This window comes from Pogoniulus pusillus, chromosome 26 (assembly GCF_015220805.1).
Source record: "Pogoniulus pusillus isolate bPogPus1 chromosome 26, bPogPus1.pri, whole genome shotgun sequence".
Lineage (NCBI taxonomy): Eukaryota > Metazoa > Chordata > Aves > Piciformes > Lybiidae > Pogoniulus > Pogoniulus pusillus.
In genome coordinates, this window is record NC_087289.1 from 914,283 (window position 1) to 933,575 (window position 19,293).

At 52.1% G+C, this 19,293-nt stretch overlaps 1 protein-coding gene across 1 annotated transcript in view; it reads right to left on the reverse strand.

Moving 5' to 3' along the window:
• RSRC1 (arginine and serine rich coiled-coil 1) overlaps positions 1-19,293 on the reverse strand; it is a 145,225-nt gene that overhangs the window by 115,153 nt on the left and 10,779 nt on the right. Inside the window, exon 5 of the mRNA XM_064165769.1 lies at positions 960-1,106. Within this exon, the coding sequence (XP_064021839.1) occupies positions 960-1,106 (147 nt within the window). The remainder of the gene's footprint in view (positions 1-959; positions 1,107-19,293) is intronic.

The following is a 19,293-nucleotide window of genomic DNA, read 5'->3' on the forward strand; positions in this document are numbered from 1 at the left end:
GTCTTCTGCCAAGCTCATCAACAGGCATTTCTGAGCCCAGCACTGTGGGTAAAACCAGATGGGGCACTGCCAGGGCTGGGCACTGCAAAGGCTTTGGGTAAACACCACTGGAGAAGGTCCTCCGGGCAGAGAGGAGCTCAGCAAACACAACAGTGTCGCCTGGAAAAGGCCTCTCAGACCATGGAGCCCAGCAGCCAAGGGCTAACCTTGCAGCACAGGGGGGTGGCAGGGCACAGCCAAGTGTGGAGGACTCACTGGGGGACAAAACTGCTCTCCTGCCCCCACCGCCGGGGGCTCGGAATGCGGAAAGAAGTCAGCACCAAGTTCAAACCCCAACCCCTGCAGGCTGGAACGGGGAAGAGCAAATCACCCCAGCACAGCCCCATGGCAACTGGACACACTGCCCAGGGGGACCCTGAGGGGCACCTCCAGGAGCCTCTGCGAGAAGGGCGAGGAGAAAGCACAGTCCCTGCTTTGGGAGCACCGCCAGTGCCCCAGCCAGGCTTGGCTGCAACCCCACCAGCCACAGAGACTCCACCACCCCCCCCGGGCAGCCCATTCCAGTGCCAATCACTCTCTCTGACAACAACTTCCTAACAGCATCCAGCCTCAACCTGCCCTGGCACAGCTTGAGGCTGTGTCCCCCTTCTTCTGTCCCTGGGGGCCTGGGAGCAGAGCCCAACCCCACCTGGCTACAGCCTCCCTTCAGGCAGCTGCAGCCAGCAAAGAGCTCTGCCCTGAGCCTCCTCTGCTGCAGACTGCACCCCCCCAGTTCCCTCAGCCTCTCCTCACAGGCTGTGCTCCAGGCCCCTCCCCAGCCCTGCTGTCCTGCTCTGGGCACCTTCCAGCACCTCAACATCTCTCTGCAATGGAGGAGCCCAGAACTGGACCCAGCACTCCAGGGGTGGCCTGAGCAGTGCTGGGCAGAGGGCAGAGCAGGCTGTGTGTGCTTCACTTACCCATGCTTCAGGCCGTGGGCCTCCTTCTCCTTGCCTTTGCCCTTCTCCTTGCCCTTGCGCCTCTCGCGGGAGCCGCTCCGAGTCCTCCTGTGTGCAGACCTCTCGCTGCTGCGGCTGTAGGAGCGCTGGCAGGGGCGGGAGCGGGACCTGCAGCCAAGCCAGAGCAGAGAAATGCAGCAGCCACACGCTCAGCACCAACCCCTGCACGGCTCGCCCTCTGCTCCACGCTCCAACCCTTCCACAAGGCATCCGGCAAAACCCTTCGGCAGTTCTGTGCTTTGGAAGGCAAAATTAGCAACCTACCGAAAGAGCAGGGACAGAAAAGCTTTGCTGCTGCTCTGCAGGACACAGCATTCAACCACAGAGATGCTCAGAGGGCTGCAGCTGCTCTGCTCTGAGGACACTGAGCTAGACTGGATGGTCCTGCTCTGGCAGGAGGGTTGGACTCGATAAGCTCTTTGAGTCCCTTCCAACCCCTAAGATCTTGTGAGCCTGTGAGGGTCCCTTCCAACCCCTAACATCCTGTGAGGGCCCCTTACAACCCCTAACATCTTCTGGGGCTGAGAGCCTGCACAAGAGCAGCCCCAGAGGGCAGCTGAGCAATGCTCAGCAAGAGCTGAAGGCTGGGGGCAAGAGGCTGGGGCCAGGCTCCTGGCAGTGGTGCCCAGGGACAGCACAAGGGGCAATGGGCACAAACTGCAACCCAGGAGGTTCCACGTGAAGAGGAGACACTTGTTTGCCTAAAAGGTCTCTCCTGTCTGACCAGGCTCTTTGAGTTCTGCAAGGCCACCATAAGGTCTCCTGGAGCCTTCTCTTCTCCAGGCTGCACACCCCCAACTCTCCCAGCCTGGCCTCCAGCAGAGCCCTTCCAGCACTGCTGTGGCCTCCTCTGGCCCTGCTCCAGCAGCTCCCTGCCTGTGCTGAGCACTCCAGAGCTGCCCCAGCACTGCAGAGGTGGTCTCAGCAGTGTACAGCAGAGGGGCAGAATCCCCTCCCTGCCCCTGCTGCTCATGATGCAGGACCAGCTGGGTGCCAGCTTGTCTCCAGCTTTGCACCTCCAGCACCCTTAAACCCTTTTCCACAGGGCTGCTCTCTAGCCCTTCACCCCCAGCCCCTGCTGATACCAGGGCTTGCCTCAACCCAGTTGCAGGACCTTGCACTTGGGCTAGCTGAAGCCCATGAGGTTTACACAGAGCTTCTTATGGAGCATGCCCAGGTCTCTCAGGATGACATCCCACCTCTCTGGATGACATCCCTCCCCTCAGGATGACATCCCTCCCCTCAGGATGACATCCCTCCCCTCAGGATGACATCCCTCCCCTCTGGATGTTTTATATCTATCAAAAAAAAGAAAAGCTTTTCATTATTCCTGAATTCCTTTTTGATTAGTTCCTACATTTTCATTTACCACGGCTCAAGTCCTCTGGTTTGGGCTTTTTTTTATGGTACCTGAGTAGCTACAGACAATGAGCAGTCAGGAAAAGAGGCCAAGCTTGCTCGAGTCTGCATCACAACGTCCATCTTCATGAACGTGCTGGTGGCACCTCAGTGAAAAGTTTCCTTAGGCAGCGAGAGGGCAGTGTAGAAGAGCAGGAAAGGGCTCTTTAGCACCTCCTGCAAGTGCAACACCCCAAAGGCTTTAAAAGCCAAATCGCAGCCAGAAGATGACTGCGCTGAGAAAGGCAACAACTGCTCAATAAAGCTCGACAATGGCACGGGCAGAGGAAAATACGAGCTCCAGATGAAGCTATAAATTACAGGCAGGGAAAAGGTTGTTACTGAGCCTGGAATGTGTCCAGCCTGGCAGGGTGAGCGAACCTCCTCCTGCCAGGCAGCTTTCAGGCAGGCACCCGAGGTCAGGAGCCCCTGGGTTCCTTTTCACTCGGCATATGGCATCTCTCCCAAGGCAAGATCTCCTCTTAGCACTCAGACCACAGCTCAGATTACCACTTCAGTGGCCCATTGTGAACTAAAGCAGCTACCAGAGTGAGTGGGGGACTTGACCACCTCTCCCGTGAAGAAAGGCTGAGAGCCCTGGAGCTGTCTAGCCTGGAAAGGAGAAGGCTGGGAGGGGACCTGAGCAGCGTCTACAAACGTTTGAGGGGTGCGTGTCAGGATGAAGGTGATGCTGTCCTCCTGGTGGTGCCCAGTGACAGAACAAGGACCAACAGGTACAAGCTAGAACCCAGGAGGTTCCACCTCAACGTGAGGAGAAACTTCTTCACAGTGAGGGTGCTGGAGCCCTGGAGCAGAGAGGTTGTGCAGTCTCCTTTGGGAACCCTTTCAGCAAAGAAGTTTCTTCTAAAGTCCAATCTAAACCTCCCCTGGTGCAACCTGAGGCTGCTTCCTCTCCTGCTATCACTTGCTCCTTGGGAGAGCAGACCACCCCCTACCTGGCACCAGCCTCCTCTCAGGGAGCTGTAGAGATCCATGAGCTCTGCCCTCATCCTGCTCTTCTCCACACTGCACACCCCCAGCTCCCTCAGCTGCTCCCCCCAGCCCTGTTTCCCAGACCCTTCACCAGCTTCACTGCCCTTCTCTGGGCACACTCCAGGACTAGCAATAACTGAAGCAGAGGCTGAGGTTGGCCACGAGGAACAGCTTTTTCCCCAAAAGGGTTGTCCAGCCCTGGCTCAGGCTGCTCAGGGCAGTGGTGGAGTCCCCACCCCTGGAGGGGTTTCAAAACCATGAAGATGTGGTGCTGAGGGCCATGGATTAGAGCTGACCTGGCACTTAAGGCTTGGACTCGATGATCTTGAAGGTCTTTTCCAACCAAAAGGACTCCATGAGCCTAGACTAAATGCACAACAGACTCCTGACTGTGGAGGGCAATCTCATAAAGTGAAAAGCAAGCACAGGAGGAAGTCTGCTGCTCAGTGGCTGACAAGCTGTGGAACATCTCCACCTGCAGCGTGGACAAGTGCACCTGAATGCCCTCATGAAGCACCAGTGCAGCATCTTGTGATCAACACAGCAGAGGAAAGGAAAGCATCACTGCCTGAACTGCAGCTACAAGAAGCCATCAGACAGGCTCACAGGATCTAAGGGGTTGGAAGGGACCTCTGGAGAGCTTCCAGTGCAACTCCTCTGCCACAGCAGGACCATAATAACCTAGTGGAGGTCACACAGGAGCACATCCAGACAGGGCTTGAAAGGCTACAGAGAAGCAGACTCCACAACCCCCCTGGGGAGCCTGTGCCAGGGCTCTGAGGCTCTTACAGTCAGAAGTTCTACCTCACAGAATCAAGCAGGTTGGAAGAGACCTCCAAGCTCATCCAGCCCAATCTAGCACCCAGCTCTATCCAATCAACCAGACCACGGCACTATGTGTCCCATCTAGGCTTGGCTTCAACACCTCCAGGCACATCAAAGATCACATTGGGTGCTTCTGTGCTCCACAACCTCCCTGGAGGTGTTCAAGGCCAGGCTGGAGGAGTCCTTGAGCAGCCTGTTCTAGGGGGAGATGTCCCTGCCTATAGCAGGGGGGTTGGAAATGGATGAGCACTGAGGTCACCCCACAACCTCCCTGGGCAACCTGTGCCAGTGCCTCCAAGGCCTCTATCTTCTTTTCCTGCTGGAAAAATAAACACCATCCTGATTACCCACCTCAGAACAAATCCCCAAACACTCAACCTAGAAATGAAACTAAAACTCCAGCTCTGGACTCCCAGCAGGCAGACCCCTTCCCAGCCAAACCCCCCAGCCAGCCACCATGCCAAAGGTTAAGCCATGTAGTCAAGTTCAAAGCTCTTCAAAGAGCTCTCAGATCCAGATCAGCCCATATGTTACCAAAAGACCTCTGGAAAAGCTATCACCTACCAAGCTGCTTTTCATGTCCAGCTGACAGAACACACAGATGCTCAGCACCACTCTGGAACCCCTCCACCCCCTGAAAATTCTCACCCCCAGCTAACAGAGCCTCACCAATACCTTCCTGACCTGGATGCAAGAGATTACCTTGAGTAATGAGTTCAAATTGGAAGAGAGGAGATTTAAACTGGATGTTAGAAAGAAGGTCTTGACAGTGAGGGTGGTGAGACACTGGCACAGGCTGCCCAGGGAGGTTGTGGAGGACAGAAGCACAGAATGGGATCAAAGATCAAAGATCCCATTCTGTGCTTCTGTCCTCCACAACCTCCCTAGAGATGTTCAAAGCCAGGTTGGATGAGGCCTTGAGCAGCCTGTTCTAGTGGGAGGTGTCCCTGCCCTGGCACAATTTGAGGCTGTGTCCCCTTGTTCTGTCCCTGGGGGCCTGGCAGAAGAATCATAGAATCAGTCAGGGCTGGAAGGGACCACAAGGATGGTTGAGTTCCAGCCTCCCTGCCATGCCTGGGGACACCCTACCCTAGATCAAGCTGGCCAGAGCCTCATCCAGCCTGGCTTGGTCATGCAGACCAACCCCTGCCTGTGGTGGAGAGTTGGAACTGGCTGATCTTTGAGGTCCCTTCCAACCTAAACCATTCTATGACCCCATCTCAAAACAGCCTAACAAACAGCTCCGTTCCCACCACCACCTGGAACCAACTGAAAGCCTCTAGAATAAATAAATCCCTCCCACCCCCCACCCTCCCCTCTCCCCTTCCTCATTCAGTCCCTCCACAAAAAAAAAAAGTGTTAATTTGCTAATTTCTTCACAGGTAATCAATTAAAATGTAACAAAAACAAAAAGGAAGAGTGGATAAAAATGAGTTGCACTAAATTCCACAGCTGCTCCGCAGGCGTAATTAGTTTCACGAGGGCCATATGCAGCCTGCCCAGGGATGGGAGTTGAAACAAATAAGCAGGTTTGTCTTTTTTTTTTTTGTCTTCCCCTCCCCCTCCCTCTTCTGGCTTAAACCAAGTTTGAGGAAATCTGGATGTAATTAGCAGGTGGGCACTACAACTGCATCATGGGTTTGATGCATTCGTATTTATGAAGTGAGAGAAGATCTGAAGGGCTTTTTAAACTGGCGTTTATTGTTCGAATGGGGAGCTGGGCTTGCTGCATGCTAAAGTGATTTAAACCCCCTCCTAGGGCTGCTTTAAAACACACACACCAGGAAAAAAAAAAAAAAAAAAGGGAAAAAAAATCATAAATGGTGAAAGAAAACATGTGGAAAACTGTAAAAGTAGAAAGAATTGGCGACAGAAAGCAGAGACACATACCATGGGCAAAAGGAAACTACACTTAATTAAATGTACACTGCATCTGGAATATCAGCCCAATAAAACCTGAAACCATTCATGTCCATTGTTCTGAAGGAAATGAGGTCAGGGCCGGTGAGCACTGCCCCAATTACACTGCACCCAAGCACTGAGCTCCGTCTCCTAGGGCCGACCTAAGTGCTTCGGGCCAGGACACTTGGAGAGCACTCACCGAGGTGGACTTTGCTGAAGGGAGAGGGGAGCCAGAGCACAGCAGCAGGCTGCTGGCACCAGGGCTCTGCCAGCACCAGGGCTCTGCCAGCACCAGGGCTCTGCCGGCACCAGGGCTGCACCAGCAAAGGCAAGGTGCTGCAGGAAGGAGCTACCTGGCTGGCAAAGGAACAGCATTCCAGGGAAGGTGCTAAGATGTCACAGGATCACAGGATGTCAGGAATGTCCTTAGGCGTCTGTCACAGGTCAGGGCAGGCCAGCACAGCAGTGCCAGAGGGCCTCCAGGACCCTCTCTGACTACCCAAAGGGAAGAGAAAGTGAAGAAGGGAGAGAGATTGATGGGATGGGAAAGAAATAAGCCAGCTGGGATGGAGAGAAGAACAAGGCCATAGGATAGAGACACAGAGACACAAAGCAGTGTGGAACCCAGCCCCTGATGCCAAGGGTCACAGAATAAACCAGGTTGGAAAAGACCTCTAGGATCGTCAAGCCCAGCCCATCACCTAACCCTTCTGATTCACTAAACCAGGAATGGCACCACTGGCACCACCGATGCCATGGGCAACCACTGGGCAAGTCTCAGACTGGACTCAGCAGCAGAGGGGAACCAGACACAGGAGCTGGATTCTAGAACTGGATTCAGGCATACAGGGATGGGGATGGAAGGTAGAGGGGACAGAGTCCTCCTGGCACAGCAGCCAGGGAAGAAGAGGCTGCACCCTGGGGATCCCTCAGCTTGCTCCTCAAGATGCCACCCATGGGCTGCAATCCCTTGGTGGGCAGCTGAGGGTCACCTCTCCTGGCTGCTCCTCCCCACGGCTGCCACCTCTGCCCTCCTGCCCCACAAGCTGTGGCAGTGCCCTTGGTGTGCAGGGCAGCAAGTGGCAGGCAGAGCCTTTCTGCCCCCCAGGCCTTGTCAGGAGCTCTGCCCATCAGCTTCTGCCTGCCCCTGGCAGTGCAAAGCTGCCCTGCCCTTCAGACAGTGCCTCAGTGAGCAGGGGCTGAGCTGGGCAGGGCCAGCAGCGAGCAGGACTGGTGCTGGCCCAGCTCAGAGCAGGACACTTCTTAGTGCCTCTCAGTTGTTACAATTCTTTGTTATTAGATTATTAATTCAAATATTATTTATTTAGCTCAACAGCTGCAAAGAAAACCCAACCAAGAGAGGCCACTTTAATATCTCAGCAATAAATCAAGAGCCTGGTGCTAGGATGTTGGACACCTGCAGCAGGCTGCCCAGAGAGGCTGTGGAAAATCTCCTTGTGTGGAGAGCTTCCAGCACCCTCCAGGCATTGTGCTGCTGGGCAAGCTGCTGTGGGTGCCCTGCTGGAGCAGGGCTTGGACTGGATGAGCTCCAGAGGTCCCTTCCACCCCCACCCTGCCGAGGCTCTGGGATCTGTTCATGCAATTTCAACTTTGTTCATTCCCCACTTCTATCATTTCTTGCTCCTAATCAAACCTCCAAGTCTTTGAGGCTGAAGATCTATTCTAAATGCTCATGGCCACTGCAGACCAAGAAGCCTGATCCCTGTCCTTGATTCCTATGACAAGTGACACGAAGGGAAGTTAGCTTAGCACAGACAGTGGAGACTTCACCCCTCCCCACAGCAGATGAGAGCATCTCTGCCCACTTACTGCACTTCACAGCTGCAACATCCTAGGCACTTGACACCTTTGATCACCATCTTCAGCTCCAGAGGAGGCACCAATTCTGTGATGGTATCTACTGACTGCAAGCCAACTTCTGAAGCAAGGTCAAGACTTCCTTGTATTATTCAGATATTTCATCTTTTTAATTCAGCTGAAGCTGGGAACACTCCAGACTTCAGCTACCTAACCACAGCCCTCAGGAAAGCTTTCATCAGAGCACTTCTTCCCAGAGAGAGTGATTGGCATTGGAATGGGCTGCCCAGGGAGGTGGTGGAGTCTCCATCCCTGGAGGTGTTGAAGCAAAGCCTGGCTGGGGTACTTAGTGCCATGGGCTGGTTGACTGGCCAGGGCTAGGTTGGGCTGCGTGAGCTTGGAGCTCTCTTCCAACCTGTTTGATCTTGTGATTCCATGACACTTGAGATCTTTATCCTCTTGCCTGATGCCCAAAGCTCAGACTTCCCATGCTCCTGCGAGGGACAACTCATCCTCACCACCTCACACTGTCACTCCTTGAAGCAACTCAGCTCTAAGATCATTCTGGCACTTTTAAAGCCCGGGGCTGGAAATCTGGGGATACAGAATCACAGAACTGTGTCAGCTGGAAATCATCTCTAAAGACAGAGTCCAACCCTTGGACTTGATGATCTTAGAGGCCTTTCCCAGCCTCACTGATTCTATGATCTGCTGAATCTAACGAGCAAATACTTGCTCAAATCAGAGGCTGGGCTGAGGTGGGAGTTGGTTCTTTTCCCTAATCTGAGGTGATAGGAGGAGAGAAAATAGCCTGAAATTGTGCCAGGGTAGAGTTAGGTTACAGAGGACAAAAAAGAGTGGTCAGGGACTGGCACAAGCTGCCCAGGGAGGTGGTGGAGTCCCCGTCCCTGGAGGTGTCCAAGAAGCCTGGGGCCATGGTTTAGTGTACACAGTGGGGCTGGGTTGCCAGTTGGACTCAGTGATCTTGGAAGGCTTTTCCAAGGCAAACAATTCCATGATGAGCTTAGATTGTAGTCCAGGTTTAGCTTCTTAGTTTCTGGTGCCACAAGCCCCCTGTTTCCCCTTCTCTCTCACTTCAACTCCCCTTTCGGTGCTCACGCTTTCAAAACGATTAACTCTTTCCAATCCACTTAAACTTTAACCACAGCCTAAGCAACTCATTGTTACAGCTTAAGTTTTACCATTAAATTACCAGAACTGCCTTTCTGTGGGTGTGTGTAGCCCAAGGAGGCCAAGCTGACCTTCCTTTCATTAGCCCACAATTTGCTCGCCGCTGTTTTCCTAAGCTGTAGGAATGGCTCCTGTAGGCTGACAGCAGCCTACAGCTGGTTGTGATTAGGGCCACCAGGACAAGGTGCTGCTCTCTGAGAGCTTCCACAGGCTCTTACCACAGTGGGATGTCACATTAAATCTGGCACTGGGAGAGAAAATAACTAAATACTAATCAGGACAGCTCCAAAAGGTCATTTTCAAGCCACAGCCTCTACTTTCCCAGTGGCATTATTGATAAGAGAGGAGCACTGACATCCACGCAGGGATGGGGAAGAATCAGGCCAGTCCCAGACTAAATTCCAAGCTAGGTGCAGAGCAGGTTGAGAGCAGCTCTGAAGAACGAGACTTGGGGGTGTTGGCTGCTTCTGAGCAGCTCCCCAGGAGCCAGCAGGCAGCTGGGTGCTGGCTGCAGCCAGAGCAGTGTGGGCAGCAGGGCAGGAGAAGGAATTGTGCCCCTTGGCTCTGCTCAGACCTCGCCTCCAGCCCTGCCTCCTGTGCTGCTGTCCCCAGCATGAGGACACAGAGCTGCTGGAGTGAGGCTAGATGAGGCCACACAGATGCTGCCAGGGCTGCAGCAGCTCTGCTGTGAGCACAGGCTGAGGGAGCTGGAGGGGTGCAGCCTGGAGAACACTCTGAGGGGGAATCTTAGAGCTGCCTGCCAATGCCTGAAGGGATCCTGCAGGAAGGCTGCAGAGAGACTTGTGCTGAGGGGGTCTGGAGCCAGGCCAAGGGGGAATGGTGTGGAGCTGAGGCAGAGCAGGGTTAGAGTGGAGCTGAAGAAGTTGTTCAGTGTGAGGGTGGTGAGAGCCTGGCCCAGGCTGCCCAGGGTGGTTCCCTAAGGGTGTTCAAAGCCAGACTGCATGAGGCCTTGAGCAATCAAGTCTAGCTGGGAGGTGTCCCTGCCCATGGCAGGGGGGTTGCAGCAGTTGATCTCTGAGGTCGCTTCCAACCTGAGCCGTTCTAGGATCACTACAGAGCTTTCTGCTGCCAGGAGCTGTCCTTGACTACACAAAGCTGCCAGCATCTTGGCAAGAGCTACCCCTGCCACCACCCAACTCTGGTAAAGGTCAGCATTCGATTGCACTCCAGGCTTCCTCTCTCAGTGCTTAGTGACCTCGGAGATTGCCCCTTTAGAAGCCCTAAAAACGCTGTCCTTGGGTAGACCCTTTCCCTCTGCAATCGAGCGGGAGGCAGAGGAGGTGCTGGTGTTGGAACAGTGGTGTGCTGGTTAGAAGCTAACAAATGAAGGAAGAAAGGTAGGAGATGGGAACAGATGCCACTGCACTCGAGCTGCTGAAAGGGCTGTGGGAAGGAGATCTGCTTTCCAGTGGAGCTAATACGCAGCGAGAAGGGAGAGCGATGAAAGCAGAGCGAGTCAGATGGAAATCCAAACACAGTGACAGACACAATTATTTTACTAATTGCTAATGAATACAGCCAGGCAGCTTCAAACAGCCAAACTTTGCTTGGACTACTGCAGGTTCTGACCTCTGCAGGAGCAAATGCATTTCGAGCTCAAGCCCACCAAAATTGATTAGCGGCGCCAGCCAAGGCCAGCCTGTAGTGGAAGCCTTTCCTCCCCCCCCACCATCTATCACATGGCCCCAAGGATAGTTAAATGAACCTTAAAATGGCTACAAACAGCTCAATGACTACACAGAGTCCTGCCAATTAGAAATAATTAGGCAGTCATTTTGGTGGTAAGTCTTTTTAAGTGCATACATAATGATGCAATGATGCTTATTAGGCAGCTCAGAGGAGCCGCGCTCAAACAGCCTGGCTTCATTATGCCACTATCACAAAGCTTTGCTCAGCTCTGTACTTCACCTTAATGCATTTAAAAATCCACTTCATTACCTCCAGTAATTAATCCTCCATTAATTGCAGGAAAAGCCCAGTTTACCCTGCCTCGTTTCTAATTACCTTATAAATAGTTATGGTTCTAATTAATGTGTTCATTAAGCTGAAGCTCTTTCTCAAAGCCACGCTCAGAGCAAAGGTTCTGCTTTGGAGAGAAAGAGCCTAACTAGCCATAAGGTGAGGCCATTTTGGTTGTATTTGCTTTTATTTCAGTATATTCAACCTCCTAATTGGCATTTAAAATCTAATTTGGAAGAACTTCAAGAAGACTATAGAGCAGGAAAAGAGGGAAAGGATTTGCTTGCCTTTTTTTTCCCTCCTCTCCTTTCCCCCCCCCCCCCTTTCTCCAATCAAGAAGCTTTAAGGTGGGGGGGAACTTTTAGCACATCTTTTTGATACCAGGCTGCTAACAGATTGGGGATTTTTTTTCCTGCAGTGCTATGCCACAGCTTCATTTAAATTCTGTTTCAATGTACCTCAGCCCTGCATACTTCCATACAAGAGAAGCAAAAGAAACCATAGCAGGGGGAGAAAAAAAGATGTTTAACAGTGTATGCATAATTTGACCCCCACCCACCCCCCAGCTCCTGCCCTTGCCTTCATTTCCAGGCTATAAATCAGCAGCTCAGAACTACAAACAACTTGAAATCAGTTATTTGAGCTGAGCATAAAACAAAACCCTTTTCTGAGGAGGAGAGGGCTTTGGGTTAGTTTGCTTTCAAGAGGGGCTGAGATGATCCCATGGAAAACAGCAGTGACAGAGAGCTGCAAAATCCTGTTTGGGAAGGAAAATGCAGGTTGGAAATATGGCCCCAAGGCTTTGGGAGGTAGGCAAGAGAATTGGAAACTTTTCTCCTGCAAAATCCAATGCTTTTGATGGCTCTGTTGTAGGCATGAATCTTTTCCACACAAACACAGAACATTAGAGCTTGGAAGGGACCTCCAGAGATCACCCAGTCCAGGCAGGTAGCAAAGGAGGTGCTGGTGTTGAAATGTTGCTGTGCTGCTTAAAGCTAACAAATGAAGGAAGAAAGGCAGGGCCAACACTCAGGGCAGGGCACCCAGAGCACACCCAGGTGGGTTTGGGATGGCCCCAGAGCAGGGATGTCCCCACAGCCTCTCTGGGCAGCCTGCTCCAGGCTCCAGCACCCTCACAAAGGTCTCCCTTCTCTTCCCCTGGCACCTCCTCTGCTCCATCTGGCACCTGGTGCCCCTTGGCCTGTCCTTGGCCACCCCTGAGCAGAGCCTGGCTCCAGCCCTGCACATCTTCAGCAGCAGCACTGAGGGCAGCCCCACATTACACACAAGCTGGCAGCCCCAGAGGCAGGACACTGTGGAGGAACACTACCTTATTTCTCTGGGAGGTCATTTCTCCCAGCACCTCCTATTGCAAGGAACATATTTAAACCCCAGTTTTAGTGTGGAGAAGAGGAGGCTGAGGGGAGAGCTCATTGCTCCCTACAACTCCCTGAAAGGAGGTTGGCCTCTTGTTCCTAGTCTCAGGTGATAGAAGAGGAAATGGCCTGAAATTGTGCCAGGGGAGGGTTAAGTTGGAGAGGAGGAAAAATTTCTCTGCTGCAAGAGAGGTCAGGGACTGGCACAGGCTGCCCAGGGAGGTGGAGGAGTCCCCATCCCTGGGAGTGTTCAAGAACCCTCTGGCCATGGCACTCGGGGACAAGATTTAATGGCCATGGGGGGGTTGGGTTGAAGGTTGGATTGGATGAACTTGGAGGTCTTTTCCAACCCAAACAATTCTATGATTCTAACATTTCCATGCTTCTGTCATTGCTGTGCAAGCTGCATTAGCAGGGATCTCCAGAGGTCCCTTCCAACCCAAACAGTTCCATGATGGGGCAGAGTGGCTGGAGAGCTGCCTGGCAGAAATGGACCTGGGGGTGCTCACTGGCAGCTGGCTGAACGTGAGCCAGCAGTGTGCTTGGGTGGCCAAGAGTCAACAGCAATCTGGCCTGCATCAGCAACAGTGTGGCCAGCAGGAGTAGGAAGTGATCACTCAAGACAAGCCTGGCTGGGGCACTTAGTGCCATGGTCTAGTTGGTTGGCCAGGGCTGGGTGCTAGGTTGGACTGGGTGAGCCTGGAGGTCTCTTCCAACCTGCTTGGTTTTATGGCTATGAGATTCTGCTACTGTCCTATGTTATTAGAAAGAAGGAAAAGTGGGAATAAACCAAACAACAAAACATTTCTGCTCAGTTCTAAAGAGTTGTGTTCCTCATTTTGATCATCACATTCTAGCAACTAACTGCAGGAGCAGCAGCAGCTTCAAGAGCACTCAGGGATGGGTTTATGTTACCAGCCCATCTTCAAGACATCTGCTCTAGGTTGGTTTGCATCACTGCCTCCAGAAACATGAGCTCTGCAGCTAAAGAAATAACAGCTCTGGCCAGGAAAGAGAATCTTTGGTAGCAGAAAACAAAGAGGATGAGAAGTAAAAATCCAGACTTTAGACTACAGAAACATTCAGGTTGGAAAAGACTCTCGGGATCAAGTCCAACCAACAACTCTGCTCTGTGATGTTCACCCCTAAACCATATCCCCAAGCACCACATCTGAACAACCTTTAAACACACCTAGGGTTGGTGACTCAACCACCTCCCTGGGCAGCTCATCCCAGTCCCTGACCACTCTTGCTGTGGAGAAAAAAGAAAGTAGTCTAGAATGTGGACACGGCAGCATCAAAAAGTCCCTCTGCTGAGGGAAATCAGACTCCTGTCGCTGAGTACCTGCTCCCTACCAGAGAACTGAAGCACAAAAAGAAACCAAACACCCCCAAAAAACCCCGACCTGCAGCCACACCTTTCACCAAACAGAGAAACACAAAGCATTTGGAACAACAAGCAGCTCAGTTTATGCCACAAACCCCCAACCTGCAGCCACACTCTCTGCCAAAGAGAGAAATAAAAAGGGTTGGGGAAGTGAAAAGCTGAATTTATACCACAAACCCCCAACCTGCAGCCACATTCTTTGCCAAAGAGAGAAATAAAAAGGGGTTGAGGCAGCAAGCAGCTCAATTTCTAACCCTGCCTGGGTACATCACACCTGAGTCAATACTCAGCTCAAACCAGCAGCACTTCAGCATTCACATATTTAAGGCTGCTTTTTGGGGGGTTTTATGCCAATGAAAGGCATCAAAGCAGCTGTCACTAGCAGCTCTCTGGCCTTATTGATAACTTAAGGGCCCTTGGCATTGCCTTGTGAAGTTTAATTTCCCACAGTGGTCAATTAGATGCTGGGAAGGTGCTCGGCGCTGGGTTGTTGCTCCAGGACATCTTCAGGGCTACTCTATTTTTTCCACTGGAGTCAAACAGACAAACTGTTAAGTTCCCTTTTTTTTCCCTCCAGTTATTACAGCTAAACAATATTCTTAGAGACAACCTGGTACTGGTTTCAGCTGACTGAGACCAAAGGACAGGGCTACCCTCACCACACTTCCTTCCTTGCCCACCCAAAGGGGAGATGGAGAGAGCAAAACCTCTCTGTTGTAACTGGAGTGCCAGGCCTCAGCTGCCAGCTGAGTTACAGCCAGGACAAACCTGTAACACAACAAGACCCTAACTAAACACTGCAGGGTTTGATTTACTGGGGAGGGGGAAGAAATAGGATCTGAGGTTGACCATCCACAGAAGAAAAATGAAGAGCACATCAGCAAACTGAGCAAGCTGAACTGCACTCCTCCTGCCCTGCCCCAGGCCTCCATCTGAAGTTCAAGGAAAGAAACTGAAGCAAACCCCAAGCAGAAATCCAGGTTGGGTAGAGAACAGAGAACCACCCTGAGAAGGACTTGGGGTGCTGGGTGGCAAAGCTGGAGATGAACTGGCACCAAGTGCTGCCAGCCCAGCCCCAGCCTGTGCTGATCCCCAGCAGTGTGGGCAGCAGGGGCAGGGAGGGGATTCTGCCCCTCTGCTGAGCTCTGCCCAGACCCCCCCTGCAGTGCTGGGGCAGCTCTGGAGTGCTCAGCGCAGGCAGGGAGCTGCTGGAGCAGGGGCAGAGGAGATCACAGCAACGCTGGCAGGGCTGGAAGGGCTCTGCTGTGAAGCCAGGCTGGGAGAGTTGGGGGTGTGCAGCCTGGAGAAGAGAAGGCTGCAGGGAGACCTCAGAGCAGCCTGCCAGGATCTGAAAGGTGCTGCAGAAGAGCTGGAGAGGGACTTATGACAAAGGCATGGAGTGACAGGATGAGAGGTGGCTCCCAGTTTGAAGAAGCTGGATTTAAATGAGACACAAGGAAGAAATTCTTCCCCTGAGGGTGCTGAGGCACTGAACAGGTTGCCCAGAGAAGCTGTGGAGGCTCTAAGCCTGGCAGTGTTGTAAGCCAGGCTGGGTGAGGTCTTGAGCAAGCTGGGCTAGAGGGAGGTGTCCCTGCCCATGGCAGGGACTTGGAACTGGGTGAGCTTTGAGGTCCCTTCTAGCCCAAACCAGTCTGTGATTGTGTTATACCACAACACCTGAATTAAGTGCACATTCTAAGGGACCAAAGACTTCAAAGCTCCCCTTTCTCACCAGTGAAGACAGAGAGAAACCTGCAGTAGCTACACCGATTGCCTGAACAGCTCTGTGGGTCTGAGGATGTTCAGCAGTGTGGCAAGAGCAGGCAGCAGAGCCAAAGTTTAAAACAGGAGCTCCAGTGGCTGCTCCCAGTCGAAATAAAGCACTGAAACATCTCCAGAGAAATAATCAAATCATTAAACAGCTTTGCCTGGTTCCTTCCAGGACTTTCATCTGCTTCTTGCTTCCATTTCCAAAGCATTTTTATAGCTTAAGACAGCTTTTCAGCACTGGCTGGCAATGTGTCCCCAACCTTGCTCTTCACAGTTGTCACTTCTTGTTTCTCACAGCAGACAGAGCAAGCCACGTTTGGACCCTCTCCACCCACAGCTCTCAGTCAATGCTGCTCTTGTTACTCAAATTCCCCCTCCTCATTCCTTCCATCTTCTTCCCATCAGACAACAGAACTCCTGCTGGCTGGTGCTGGTAGGATGGGCAGCTCAGAAGACCTCCATCCTCCCTCTGAGCCCTTTGCCACAGGACACAGTTTAGCAGCATGGTGGTTGGGTTCCTGTTGGACTTGATGATCTTAAAGGTCTTTTCCATCCTTAACGATTCTGTGACAGCTAACATCAGCTAACTCCCACAGGCAAGACCTCTACTCTTCATCTGAAACCAACTCCAACCTTTACTCCATCCATCTGCATTACATTTGAATTACCTTCACAGCACCCCTTAAAAACAACTCAAGTCCACACGACTGCAGTGCAGCTCACTTGTGATGATCTCTGCCCACTGTTGGAGCCATTCCAAGCCATCCTCCAACTGACCTCCCCCCCTCTTCCTCCATAAACTGCCTAGCTCCTAAGGCTACTCACAAGTTCCCTCTTTGCCTGTCATTATCTCTCCTACCAGACAGTGCTGCCAAGAGGTCACAACACTCCAGATGTGGTCTCACCAGGGCAGAGCAGGTGGAGAGGAGAACCCTCCTTAACCTACTGGACACCATTTAAACCTTAAATCAAACAGACAGGAAAAGGGTGAAGAAATGAGGTGCAAGCAGCTCCCTCACACACATGTTTTGCAGCTAAGCCCCCAACACTTCCTCCACTGCCAGCTCAAAGACATCAGATGACAGCATCACAAAATGGCCTGGGGTGGTAGGGACCTCCAAAGGTCACCCAGGCACAGAATCATAGAATCAGTCAGGGTTGGAAGGGACCACAAGGATCATCTAGTTCCAAACCCCCTGCATGGGCAGGGACATCCTACCCTCTATCAGGCTGGCCAGAGGAGTCCAACCTCCCCCTGCAGCCAGCAGGGACAGCCTCAACTAGATCAGGCTGCTCAGAGTCCTGTTGAGCCTCACCTTGAATAAATTCTGCCCCCGGGATTAATTTGCACATGGCAATTACTCTGCTTAGGTAGGTATTTACTGTGCCAGCCTTTGAGGTGACCTGTCTGAAAGACCTCTCAAAGTGGCAGTTTGAAGCTTAAGGGAGAAAGCCAAAGCCCTTGGCAGGGAAGAAAGACAAAAGAAGTGCCAATGGTAGCGAAGGTTTAGAGGCCACTAGAGTGAAGGAGCCTGCAGTCACGGGCTGGCAGTGAAACCAAGGAGCCAAGGGGACCACAGTGTGGTTAACCCCATTTAAAGCCAGGTGAATGAAGAGATGTGTGCCCATGTCTGCTGCAAACCGTTTCCAGCCAGGCCCAACGTGCAGAGCCAGCAGGCAGAAAGCCTTGCAAACATTAGGGAGCCTCTCCCCGCTGGCAGCGCTGCGAGAGCTGAGCTGCTCCAGTCCAGAGCGGCACAATATTCTAATAACAACTCCCCTAATCTGCAGCCAGCAATAATTTCCAGCTGATATTATTATTATTCTCATTTCCTTGAATAATATCCATACTCCAGGGCCATTTTCCTTCTCATATTCAATATCGCGCGCGCCCCTATCAAGATTCCTTTCTTCATATCCTGTCACAGTATCAATCACTGCCTCCTGTCCACTCAATCCACTTTTGATTTATCAGCCACCGTCTTCCTGGACTCCATAACTCGACCCAAACCATTTTAGCGAGACATTGACAAATAGCACCCAGGATCACATCAACCTGTTCCACTTAGTAAACTAAGAAACAGGAACTGTGACATCCCTGCGTAAGTATTCCCTTCCATTCCCCAGCCTGATGTATATTAATGAGGAGATGGGATTTGAAATGCTTCTCCCTACCATCAGCATCTAATATGATCAAATTAGGAAATGGGATGATTTATTAAATTCTGCAGAGCTGGAATATTTATTTCTTTCTCTTTCCCCCCCCCCCTCCTCCTCCTCCTGCCCCCCTCCCTGCCTCCCTCTGCCACGTGTGCTTTCAGAAAGTGAAGCTGTAGCTTTCAATTTCCCCCACCCGGGCTCTCGCCTGCCGCTCCGCAGACGAATTATTGCCTTTAAAAAGATTGCAGGCAGGGGAAATGTTATTAAGCAAATGCTCAGTAAAACAAACCAAATCGGTTTTAAAATTCCTAATTTAATGTAAATCTGGGTTGTTTTGCTGAAATTCAGTTTGTGATCTTATTAAGGCCCTATTTGCATTGTGCTGGCTCGCTGTAGGACAGCTTTACATTTATAGCATTACTTGCAAGCCCCACTTTTTTCTGACTCAAAAGAAGAAAAGGATCTCAAATCAAAGAGTGATAATAGGCACAAGTTTTCAGAGCTTCTAAGAGAGAGCACCAAAAGTTATAAACATCACTTCAGGTTACAAACGAGACCTGCTGTGGGCTGCCAGTCCAGCCCCGGCCTGCGCCAGGCTGATCCCCAGCAGTGCGGGCAGCAGGGGCAGGGGAGGGGATTCTGCCCCTCTGCTCTGCTCAGACCTCCCCTGCGGTGCTGGGGCAGCTCTGGAGTGCTCAGCACAGACAGGGACCTGCTGGAGCAGGGACAGGAGGCCACAGCAATGCTGGCAAGGCTGTGAGAGCTGGGGGTGTGCAGCCTGGAGAAGAGAAGGATCCAAGGAGACCCTGGAGCAGCCTGCCAGGATTTGAAGAGCTGGAGAGGGACTTTGGACCAAGGCGTGGTGTGACAGGATGAGAGGTGATGGCTCCAGACTGGAAGAAGATGGATTTAGACTGGTTGTGATGAGGAAGTTCTTTTCCAGGAGGGCAATGAGGCACTGGAACAGGCTGCCCAGAGAAGCTGTGGAAGTTCCAAGCCCTAGAAATGTTCACAGCCAGGCTGGATGGGGTCTTACGCAGCCTGGTTTAGCAGGAGCAGTCCCTCCATACAGCAGAGGGTTTGTGACTGGATGATCTTTAAGGCCTCTTCCCTGTTGTGATTCTGCATGATACTACAACTTCTGAACTAAATGCACATTTTAATAGACCAAAGACTCCAAACTTCCCCTTCCTCACCAGTCAGCAGGGAGATAAACCTGCAATATTTACATGGATTCCTCAGATCGTTAAGAGCTGCTCAGGTCCTGAGTCAAGAAGCTGCTGTAGCAGGGGGGTTGGACTAAATGATGCCCAGAGGCCCCTTCCAGCCCCCACTGTTCCACAAAGCCCTGGGGGTGGAACACTGACCACACACTAGCAGCATTTCAAGTACAAGCAGCACAGAGCTGATCTATTTTACTGCTCCTGGAGCCAGTCCAGAGAAGGCCACGAAGATGCTCCCAGGGCTGCAGCAGCTCTGCTGTGAGCACAGGCTG